Source organism: Bubalus bubalis, chromosome 15, assembly GCF_019923935.1.
Source record: "Bubalus bubalis isolate 160015118507 breed Murrah chromosome 15, NDDB_SH_1, whole genome shotgun sequence".
Lineage (NCBI taxonomy): Eukaryota > Metazoa > Chordata > Mammalia > Artiodactyla > Bovidae > Bubalus > Bubalus bubalis.
In genome coordinates this window covers 30,858,104-30,870,208 of record NC_059171.1, presented here as the reverse complement: position 1 = coordinate 30,870,208, position 12,105 = coordinate 30,858,104, and the positions used below count along the sequence as shown (strand labels likewise).

At 33.4% G+C, this 12,105-nt stretch overlaps 1 protein-coding gene across 2 annotated transcripts in view; it reads left to right on the top strand.

The window, feature by feature from the left end:
* Positions 1-12,105, top strand: part of CSMD3 (CUB and Sushi multiple domains 3) — a 1,458,322-nt gene that overhangs the window by 423,323 nt on the left and 1,022,894 nt on the right. For both annotated transcript variants that reach the window (XM_044928635.1, XM_025265188.2), the window contains exon 5: positions 2,053-2,260. In XM_044928635.1, the coding sequence (XP_044784570.1) occupies positions 2,053-2,260 (208 nt within the window). The remainder of the gene's footprint in view (positions 1-2,052; positions 2,261-12,105) is intronic.

Here is a 12,105-nt window from a genome sequence, read left to right as displayed (position 1 = left end):
GAAGACAAAGAGTGGAAATAATTTGTGATTCTGGATTGAAAGCTGTAGACATTTTCACCAGAGGTTAAAGTTAACATATTGAGGGAAGACATTGTGTGTTCTGGCAAGAAAATTATAGTAATATATCTCATAGTCTATACTGGACCACTAGTTCATTCTAATTACTCTTCAAACATAAAAAAATAGAGAGGTCTTCATGAAAATAAATACCATACTTACCGTAGTGTATGATAAAAATTAAGTTATCTTTTAAGAGCAATATATTTATGCTTTTAAATTTTGAATTATGAAGCTAGGTGATTAAAGAGTGGGGCAGAATGAAGCTAATGCTATTTAATGCATACAATTTAATAAGAAAATTATTCTTGGTACCAAAGCATATTGCCATTCTGTGCCCATTGAGGAGTAAAACAGAATGCTGCATATCTCTATTTATTAACCTTATAGAGTGTTAGCTATTTAATCAAACAATAATTGGTCATTATAGAGCTAGATATTTCCCCAGACATTTGATTTGAATTGAAGGAATTCCCTGAGTGGCTCAAGACAACAGCATAAATCTTGAGAAATTTTATTGTACAAATAGACCAGTAGCCTACTGACCAGCCTAAACCATGTTAGGATAAGACACATTTTATAGCTTCAATTTCTTTATTAAACAATGAGCTTTATCTTATGTTTTAGCATTAAGCATAGGTGGTCATATAATTTCTCTGTTAACATACTCCATTGGCTAAAAATAGAGTCATGGAGAATCTGTGGCCCTTATTGGAAATGAGAACCGCAGGTCCAAATGTCCAAACGTAACATTAGTACAAACTTTCCAAATTGAAGAAAAGTATGATTTATAAAATAGAAGGTTCTGAGCCACCTGCAATATAATAAGTTGATATGTCTATTCAACCTGTCACTGATGTCATTGCATTTATAATACTGTGTATACATGTATCATATGAATATGTAGCAAAATATGCTTACATTGCTTGATAGTCATAGGGAATATGTTACTAAAGATGTGTTGCTGAGTATATTATTGTAGTTGCTATAATATTTCTTTCTTATTAAAGTGTCCTAGATATGTGATGTATTTTATTTAAATTGCATTTCCACAAACATTTTCAATAACTTTTGAATGTCAATGACAAAAATTTATTTTTTATTATATTCTTTCATATTATTTGGTACATAACTACATTAAGGAAATAAAAACAAAGCTGAGACCTATCATGAGTATGCACAAAGTGACCGAAAATTTCCCATTATAGACCTTAAGAACAATGTTTTTTTTGTTTTACTCCATCATCTAATCAATGTAAAGAAAATCTTAATTCTTTTACTCTGAGCTCTGATTGGAGTATAGTTTTTATTTACATCATTGCTATTTCAACCAATGATTATAAAATAATCATGATAGCCCATCCTTCCATCCTTCCTTGCTCAGTCATGTCTGACTCTTTGTGATCCCATGGCCTATAGCCTGCCAGGCTCCTCTGTCTGTGTTGCCACTTACCATTTCCTACTCTAGGGGATCTTCCCTACTCAGAGATCAAACCGACCTCTCTTGCATGTCTTGCACTCACAGTAGATTCACAGTGGTGGATTCTTTACCACTAGTGCCACCCAGGACCACTGGTGGCTCAGAGGTTAAAGCGTCTGCCTGCAATGCAGGAGACCGGGGTTTGATCCCTGGGTCAGGAAGATCCCCTGGAGAAGGAAATGGCAACCCAATTCAGTATTCTTGCCTGGAGAATTCCATGGAGGGAGGAGCCTGGTAGGCTACAGTCCACAGGGTAACAAAGAGTTAGACATGACTGAGCTACTTCACTTTCACTTTCAGCACCACCTGGAAGCCCAGTCATGACAGCATTTATATTTATATATGTGATTAAAAATTTTTATGAACTTAACATTTTATTTAATCTCTATTAGTATAATGTGCATTTGGTTTCAAAACATTTTTCCTGTTACCTTTATTCAATAACATTAACAATTGATTTAATCTCATTTCTGTTAATAATTTATATCTGAACATCTCATTTTTGTTTTCAACAGCTGAAGACGCATGTGGAGGAACAATGAGAGGATCTAGTGGCATCATATCAAGCCCTAGTTTTCCTAATGAGTACCATAATAATGCTGATTGCACTTGGACCATTGTAGCAGAACCTGGGGATACAATTTCACTCATATTTACTGATTTCCAAACGGAAGAAAAGTATGATTACTTAGAAATAGAAGGTTCTGAGCCACCTACAATATGGTAAGTAGACAGTTTCTATTGACTTAGCATTGATGTCATTGCCTGAGGCAAAATTGGGATTCAAAAACAACTATATTGGGCCTTTAAAGAATTAGATATCTTAAAAAATTAACAGACGCAGGAAAATTATAAGGAGTAATTATCAGAGCTGAGGAAATTTTGAAGATTGGATACTGATATATAGAGTGGAATTTTGAAAGATGAAGCATTTCATCAAGTATTTCTTTATCACTCAATGAAAAGTAATTTGATTTTATCAAAACTTGTGAAAGGAAATAAAAGTTGTTCCTACAGTTCTATTCCTTAGTGTGCCAGTTCATATTTGGCATTCTTTTCAAATTAATTGAATAGACTTGGAAATAATTTGCCTTTGGTTTTGCAAGTATATCTTTTATGTACCATGTTATTTGAAGGCAAAAATTAAACACTATGATATGGGTGAATATGATCTATTTCTTTAGAAACTCAAGACATGGTCTCATGAAACTGCAGAGTTTTCAAAACATAATTTTAGGATATAATATTTTTAAAAAGAAAATACATATTTATGCTGTTTTAAAAATTTTAATGCACTGTTATCATTGAAGTGTAAAGTAAAATCAGTAATTGAGTGAAGAATGGTGGAATTAGTGAAATGAAGTCATAGGTAAAATCTAGACTAAAAGGGTATTTTAAGAAATGTAAAAATTTGATAAGAATACTGATAATTTATTGAAGGATTTTTATCAAAATCAATTAAATGAAGAGGTTTGCATTTTTAGATGATAATTCTTACTGAAATATAGAGATTGATTTGAAGTGAGGCTAGATTAGCTACAAGAAAATCTCTTAAGAGGTGATTGCTGTAATTAAAAAAAAAATCATAATAGCTTGTATTAGGATGACATTGATGGTGATAAAGAAGTAGAATAACTTGATAGATATTTAGGGGGTATAGTGATAAAGACCTCTGTAATGAAGAATGTTAAAGAAGGTGGTGTTCTAATAAAACATCATTTTCTAGCTGGCATAAATTGGTGAAGGCCAGAGATATGCTCACTGAGTTGGAAAATGTTGAAGAAAGGTCAAGTTTTGAATAGAAATACTGTGATTATTGAGAGTTGTTTTAGATATAAGTAGTTTGAAGTCTCTTTGAGACATATTAAAGCCATCTGATAGACAGTATCTATTTATATGATTCAATAGCTGTGAGTAGAAGCACAACTGATATGTATTTGATATTGATGGTAATAAAACAAAAACACATTGATAGGAGTCTAAAACAGAGAGATAGGAGGAAATACAAGGGATAAGGTGTCACATAGGCAAGAGAAGTAAGAAGGAAGAGTAAGACGACATTGCAGATTGTCATTGAAAGGACACTAGGTAAAAATGTGTGTGTTTTTTTTGTGACTCCATGGATTGTAGCCCACCAGGCTCCTCTGTCTATAGGATTTTCCAGGCAAGAATATTGAAGTGGGTAGCTATTTCCTTCTCCAAGGGATCTTCCTGACTCAGGGATCAAACCCAGATCTCCTGCATTGCAGGTGGATTCTTAACCGCTGAGCCACCACAGAGGCCCATATATTATATCCAAACACATAAATTAGATATACACACAAATATGTACACATTAGTGTGTGTATATGTGTGTGTGTATATATATCTACACACACACCTATATGGTATATTTTCTTTCATATGTTTGGAATATATACATTTTATATATATATGCTAATGTCTTGCCTCGTGGCTCAGCGGTAAATAATCCGTCTGCCAATGCAGGTGACATGGGTTCATTCCATGGGTCAGGAAGATCCTCTGGAGAAGAAAATGGCAACCCACTCCAGTATTCCTGCCTGGTAAATCCCATGGACAGAGGAGCTTGGTGGGCTCCAGTCCATGAAGTCGCAAAAGAGTTGGACATAGCGACTAAACGACAGACAAATATATGCTAATAATTCCAAATTTAACAGTATTTCTTATATGGGGTTTTGTGTGTGTGTCTGTTTTTTTTTTGTAATATTTACATCAGAATTACCTTCAGTGTTTGTTAAAGTGCAGATTTACAAGCTCCTGCACAAATGTATTGATTTATATGCTATAGACATGAAATCAGTAGTCTGCAAACTAGATTATTCCACTCATTGCTATGGCAAGTAAAACAGTACGTTTGGTTTTATCAATATCGTAACTCTGTCAATATAACTGTCCTATAAGTCATCCTACAAGAATTAAAATATTTACCACTCAAAAAACTGAAAGTCAAATTAACATGGTATATAAAACCAAACTAATTCTATAATATATAAATTTATATATATGGTACGGATTTATATAATGGATAGCACAAAGATTGTGTTAGTGAATCAACAATTATCCAACTAAATAAGATAAATTAATTAGAAGTAACTGACTATAATTTCATTCTACGAAATAAATATTACATATACTAATCCTATCAAACAGGTATTTCTCTTTGCCACCTTATTTATGACAATTATGAGACTAAAATGTACAGTGAAGACTCTGATGCTGGGCAAGACTGAAGGCAAGAGGAGAAGGGGATGACAGAGATGAGATGGTTGGATGGCACATTCAGTGGACATGAGTTTCAGCAAACTCAAGGAGATAGTGAAAGACAGGGGAGCCTGGTGTTCTGCAGTCCATATGGTCACAAAGAGTTAGACATGACTGAGCAAACGAGCAATAATAACAACATATATACATGTTTGTACAGCATGCATATTTACCACATCTTCTTTATCCATTCTTTTATTGATGGACATTTATATTATTTCCATTTCCTGGCTATTGTAAATAGTGCTGCTGTAAACATTGAGGTCTGTGTATCTTTTTGAATTATGTTTTTTTTTTCCAGGTATATGCCCAGGAGTGAAATTGATGGGTCATATGGTAGTTCTATTTTTATTTTTCTTGAAGACCTCCATAATGTTCTCCATAATGGCTGTACCAATTTACATTCCAGCGAACAGTGTCAGAGAGTTCCCTTTTCTCCACAGCCTCTACAGCATTCATTTTTTTATTTATTAAAAAAATTTTTTTTGATTGTAGGAAAATTGCTTTACAGTGTTGTGTTGGTTTCTGACATACAACAGCACTAATCAGCCAAAATTAAATATGTATCACTTCCCTCTTGAGCCTCCTTTCTACCCCCCATGCTGTCCCTCTAGGTCATTACAGAGTTCCAAGCTGGACTCCCTGTGTTATATGGGATCTTCTTACTAGCTATCTATTTTACACGTGGTAGTGTATATATATTGTTTCTACTTTCTCCATTCATCCCACTCTTTCCTTCTCCCATTGTGTCCACAAGTCATTCTCTATATCTGCATATCTATTCCTCTCTGCAACTTAAGTTCATCAACGCCATTTTTTTAAATTTCATATATATGCATTAATACATGATAATTGTTTTTCTGACTTACTGCACTCTGTATCACAAGGTCTAGGTTTATCCACCTCACTAGAACTGACTCAGATTCATTCTTTTTAATCACTAAGTAATATCCCATTATCTTCTTTATCCATTTATCTGTCCATTGAGTATTCATCCATTGACAGACAAATGTCCAGGTTCCTTTCATGTGCTAGCTATGGAGTAAAGAGTGCTGGTATGAACTTTGGGGTACATATGTCTTTTTCAAGTATGGTGTTCACAGGGTATATGCCCAATAGTGGGATTGCTGGTCCATATGGTAGTTTTATTCCTAGTTGTTCAAGGAATCTCCATACTGTTCTCTGTAGTGGCTGTATCAATTTACATTCGCATCAACAATGCAAGAGTGTTTTGTTTTCTCTGCAACCTCTCCAGCATTTATTGTTTATTGATTTTTTTGACTATGGACATTCTGACTGGTGTGAGGTGATATCTCACTGTTCTTTTGATTTGAATTTCTCTAATAATTAGTGATGTTGAGCATCTTTTCATATGTTCACTGGCTATCTGTATATCTTCTTTGGAGAAATGTCTATCTAGGTCTTCTACCCATTTTTTGATTGGGCTGTATTTTTTTCTGTTACTGAGTTGTATGAGTTGCTTATATACTTTGCAGATTCCAGCATTTATTTTTTGTAGATATTTTGATAATAGCCATTCTGACCAGCCTAAGGTGATATCTCATTATAGTTTTAGTTATATTTCTCTAATATTTAGTGATGTTGAGTATCTTTTCATGTTGTTTCTCACCATGTGTATGGTTTCTTTGGAGAAATGTCTATTTAGATCTTCTCCCCAATTTTTGATTCTGTTATTTTTTTTTTTTATTGAGTTGAATGAGCTGTTTGGATATTTTGGATGTTAATCCCTTGCATTTGCAAATATATTCTCCCATTCTGAGGGTTGCCTTTATATTTTTAATTTTTTCTTTATTTTTATGTACTTATTTTTAAAAATTATTTTTATTGGAGTACAGTTGTTTTACAATGTTGTGTTAGTTTCTACTTTATGGCAAAATGAATCAACCATACATATACATATATTCCCTCCCTTTTGAACCTCCTTTTCATTCAGGTCACCACAGTGCATTATGTCATTTCCTGTGCTCTTCAGTATATTCTCATTGGTTATCTATTTTATACATAGCATTGGTAGTATATATGCATGTATCACCATCTCCCGATTCTTCCCACTCCCCACCCCTTTGCTATCCATAGATTTGTTCTCTAAGACTGTCTCTGTTTCTGCTTCTCAGATAAGATCATCTTTACCATTTATATAAGTGATATTATACAATATTTGTTTTTCTCTTTCTGACTGATTTCTCTCTGTATGACATTCTCTAGGTCCATCCGTGTCTCTAAAAATAACCTAATCTCATTACATTTTATGGCTGAGTAATATTCCATTGTAAATATTGACTGCATCATATTAATGCATTCTTCTATCAATGGTCATTTAGGCTACTCCCATGTTCTGGCTGTCATAAATAGTGCTGCTGTGAACATTGGGGTGCATCTATCTTTTTGAATTTGATTTGCTTGTGGAATTTCTGGGTCATATGATAGTTCTATTTTTAGTTTTTTGAGGAACTTCCATAGTGTTTTCCATGGTAAGTTGTTTCAGTTTACACTCTACCAAAAGTGTAGGAGGGTTCCCTTTTCTTGATACTCACTCCAGCATTTATTGTTTGTAGATTTTTGATAATAGCCATCCTGGCCAGTGAGAGGTGATACCTCACTGTAGTTTTGCTTTGTATTTCTCTAATAATTACAATAAAGCTTCCCTGGTGGCTCAGATGGTAAAGCGTCTGTCTACAATGCGGGAGACCCAGGTTTGATCCCTGGGTTGGGAAGATCCCCTTGAGAAGGAAATGGCAATCCACTCCAATACTATTGCCTGGAAATTCCCATGGACAGAGGAGCCTGGTAGGCTACAGTGCATGGGGTCACAGAGTCGGACACTATTATAATTGTAATAGCAATGTTGAGCATCTTTTCATGTGCTTATTGGTCATCTGTATGTATGTTGAATTTTATTAAATACTTTTTCTACATCTATTGAGATGATCATGTGTGTTTTGTTTTTCTTTTTGTTGGTATGGTGTGTCACACTGATTGCTTTGTATATATTGGATCATCCTTCTGACCGTGAAATGAATCCACCCAGGTCAAGGTGTATGATACGTTTTAGGTGTTTTTGTATTTGGTCTGCCAAAATTTTGTTGAGAATTTTTGCATCTATAATCATCAAAGATACTGACTTATTATTTTCCTTTTTGGTAGTGTCTTTGTCTATTTTTGGTATCAGGGTGATGATGGTTTCATAGAATGACTTTGAGAATGGCTCCTCTTTAATGTTTTGGAAGAAATTTGAGAAGGATTGGTATAAGTTCTTTTTTGCATGTTTGGTAACTTTCCCCAGTTAAGCTGTCCAGTCCTGGATTTTGTTTACAAGGAGGTGTTTTGTTTTGTTTTGTTTTGTTTTAATTACAGATTCTATTTCACTTGTAGTGATCAGTCTGTTCAAATTATCTTTTTATTCTTGATTCATTTTTGATTTGTTGGCATTTATTTGTTCATTGTATTCTGTTATTTATTTATTTATTTTTGGTATATCTTTTGTATGTTGTTACTTCCCCTCTTTCTTTTCTTATTTTACTTGGGTCTCTCTTTTCTTCTTCATGAGTCTGGGCAGAGGTTTGTTGATTTTGTTTATCCTTTCAAAGAATTTGCTGTTGTTTTTTTGATTTTTTTTTCTCCTATTTTGTGAATGTCTAATATATTTCCTCTTTTATCTTTCCTTTTTTTCCTCTTTCTTCTGCAAACCTTAGGTTTTGTTTGTTCCTCTTTTTCTAATTCTTCTAGTTGATAGGTTAGGTTGTTATTTGAGATTTTTCTTGTCTTTTGAGGAAGGCCTGTATTGCATGAAATTCCTTCTTAAAGCTGCTTTTGTTGCATCTCACAGATTTGTATGGGTTTGTTTTGTCATTTTTGTCAAAGTATTTGTTTTTTTTTTTCCAGTCTTACTGAGCTATAATTGACACACAGCACTATATAAGTGTAACATAATGATTTGACTGATGTACATCATGAAATGATTATTGCAGTAAGTTTAGTAAACTCCATCATCTCATAAAGATATGAAATTAAAGACAAATGATTTTCCATCGTGATGAGAACTCTTAGAATTTATTTTCTTTAATATATAATGTACAACAATATTAATTATATGTATGTGATGTTGTACATTGCATCACTAGTACTTAATGGTCAAAGTATTTTTTAAATTTCTTCTTTGATTTCATTGTTGACCCGTGTTTTTTAGTCTCATGTTGTTCATTCCACATGTAATCTTTTTTTACTTGTTTGTTTATCTTTCTGAGATTAATTTCTAGTTTCATGCCATTTTGGTCAGAAAAGATGCTTGAAATAATTCCTGTCCTCTTATTGTTGAGACTTGTTGAGACTATTAGGTAGTCTCTCCCAGAGAAAGTTTCATTTGCACATGAGAAGAAAATGAATTCTGAATTTTTTTAATGTAAACCAATACAATATTGTAAAGTAATTAGCCTCCAATTAAAATAAATAAATTTAAATTAAAAACAAAAGAAAATATCAATTAAGTCCAACTCTAAGAATCTTTGTCGCCTTATCGATATTCTATTTGGAAGATCTGTTCCACTGATGTGAGTAGGGTGTTAAGATCTCCTACTATTATTGTATTTCTGTCAGTTTCTCCCTTTATGTCTGTTAGTATTGTTTTATGTATTTAGGTGCTCCTGTATAAGGTGTTTATATGTTAATGAGTGTAATGTCTTCTTTTCGTATTGATCCTTTTTTCATTATTTACTGTTCTTATCTTTCTTTCTTTGAAAGTCCATTTTGTCTGATTTGAATATTGCTACCCCCACTTTCTTGTCATTTCTGACTGCATGAAATATCTTTTCCATCCCTGCTTTCAATCTGTATGTGTCCTTTGCCCTAAAGCAGGTCTTTTATAAGCAGTATATTCTCATTTGATTCATTTGAAAGTATATTTTCCCATTCAGTAGGTTGTCTTTTTGTTTTGTTTCTGGTTTCCTTTGCTGTACAAAATACCTTTTTGCCCTACATTTAATTATCTGGACACACATAATGTTCTGGTTTTAAGACATCATTATATTTGTTTCCCCTATGTAATCATGTAAGATTCATCATGCTAAATAAAACATAATGGAAAGTATGGAATTTAATTATCTCTAAGTAACTATTACATGTTAGAGTATTCTAAAAGTTTATAGTATCCTTAAAAGAAAAAAATAGAATAATAAGCAGCCTAGTTTTTATATTTTGTATTATATACTTGAAGAAAGGTGTAAAAACGCCAAATAGAAGATACTGGTTAAAAGTATTTATGAATTCACAAAATGGAGAACCATTCAGATTGTGGTTGACAGGGAAACTTACAAAGAACTTTAGGCCCTGAATTCGATGTTGAAAGATAATAGTCTTTTAGCCAGTTACATGAAATACCTGCTCATGCTATATCCATTAATCCTGCCACTTTTTGTTCCAACATTTAGGGAGTAGAATTATGTTTCCCTTAAAAATATATATTCAGACCCAAGTCCCTTGTATCTGTAAATGTGACTTTATTTGGAAATACAATCTTTGCAGATATGTTCAACTTTAGATAAGGTCAGTTTGGATTTTGATGTGGGCCCTAATCCATTGATTGCCACTATTATTAGAACAAAATTTGGATATAGACATATAGGAAAGAAGAATATGTGATGCTGAGGCAGAGATTGAAATTACATATCTAGAGCTAAGGACTGACAAGGATTTCCAACAACCTTATGCAAGCTAGGAAGGAGTAAGGCAGGATTCTTCAGTAGGACAGAGCATACATAGTGCTACTGACCCTTGATTTCAAAATTCTGTGTATAGAACTGTGTGATAATAAAATTCTGTTGTCTTAAGATACCTAATTTTTGGTACTTCTTGATTAAATTCATTGGGAATTGATGAAGTAACAGTGATTTTCAATAATTCTTTTGAGTTTCAGAGGACATTTAAAGGTATAACTAAGCTCTTTCATATAGTATATAAAATTTGTTCAAGGATTCAAGGACAGCTTTCATTTAAGAGGTGCTGAAATCCATCTGTTTGGCAGACATCACTCAGTGTATGCACCAGAGGCCATGTTAATTGCTAACGAAAAAGAACCAATAAGAGCACTTGCCCACAGTGCCAAAGAATGAGGCAGAAGGTGCTATATTCAAGCCTAGAGAAAGAGTGCATTTACTTGAGAGTGGTAGAATGTAAAGAAAGGAAAATATTTAAAAATACCAAGGTAGTTTATTATGAATTTAAAAGACATTAATATCTTATATGTATAGTTTGGAAGATAATCACTCCAGGTTTCTCTGCAAAAATGCACTTAAATAGGATACCTTTTTATAAGTGATTAAGAAGTCAGAATGTCATAATAGAGAAATAAATCAGTGGTTTAACTGACTCTTCAAAGAAATCCAAAAAATAATATTGAATGGGAATGTACTGCTTAATTTTTACTTCAATAAAAATTTGGAGTATGTCCTTCTAGTGTGTAGCTTTTCAGCTCTATCATGCCTATATGATTTGCCTTCATCAATGTTTGTAAAAAAAGATTGATGTCCTATTTCTCATACTTAAAGCATTTCATTTTTCTTTAGCCATTTTCTTTAGCCAATGTAAAATCCTTTAAACTTACTGTGTTACTTCAATCTTCAAATGCAAATTTGGCAGCCGCTCTCTCTATATAATATTCTCTCTGCTGCTGTTGCTGCTAACTCGCTTCAGTCATGTCCGACTGTGCGACCCCATAAATGGCAGCCCACCAGGCTCCCCCGTCCCTGGGATTCTCCAGGCAAGAACACTGGAGTGGGTTGCCATTTCCTTCTCCAATGCATGAAAGTGAAAAGTGACAGTGAAGTCTCTCAGTCGTGTCCGACTCTTAGCAACCCAATGAACTGCAGCCCACCAGGCCCTTCTGTCCATGAGATTTTCCAGGCAGGAGTGCCGGAGTGGGGTGCCTTTGCCTTCTGCAATAGTCTCTCTACTTAGGAAGAAAAATATGAAACTAACTTGAATTGAAGAAATGAAAGTTTAATACTAGGGTGAATTGTTCTGGTAATTATTTCACTACTGCTAGCAAGTTCACTGAAAATAAGATTACCTGTGCTGAAAATATAAATGTAGATTTTGTGTTAATACAGTAATTTAAACTTTGTGAAACTTATAATTATTAAGAATATATTTGCCAAAATATTTTCTTCAATATGTACTGAGTAATGATATTTATTTTGAGAAATTCCAAGTTATTTTTACAATCTCAGTCATTTGTTTTATTTTAATATTTGATTTCTAGGGATAGCTTAGGA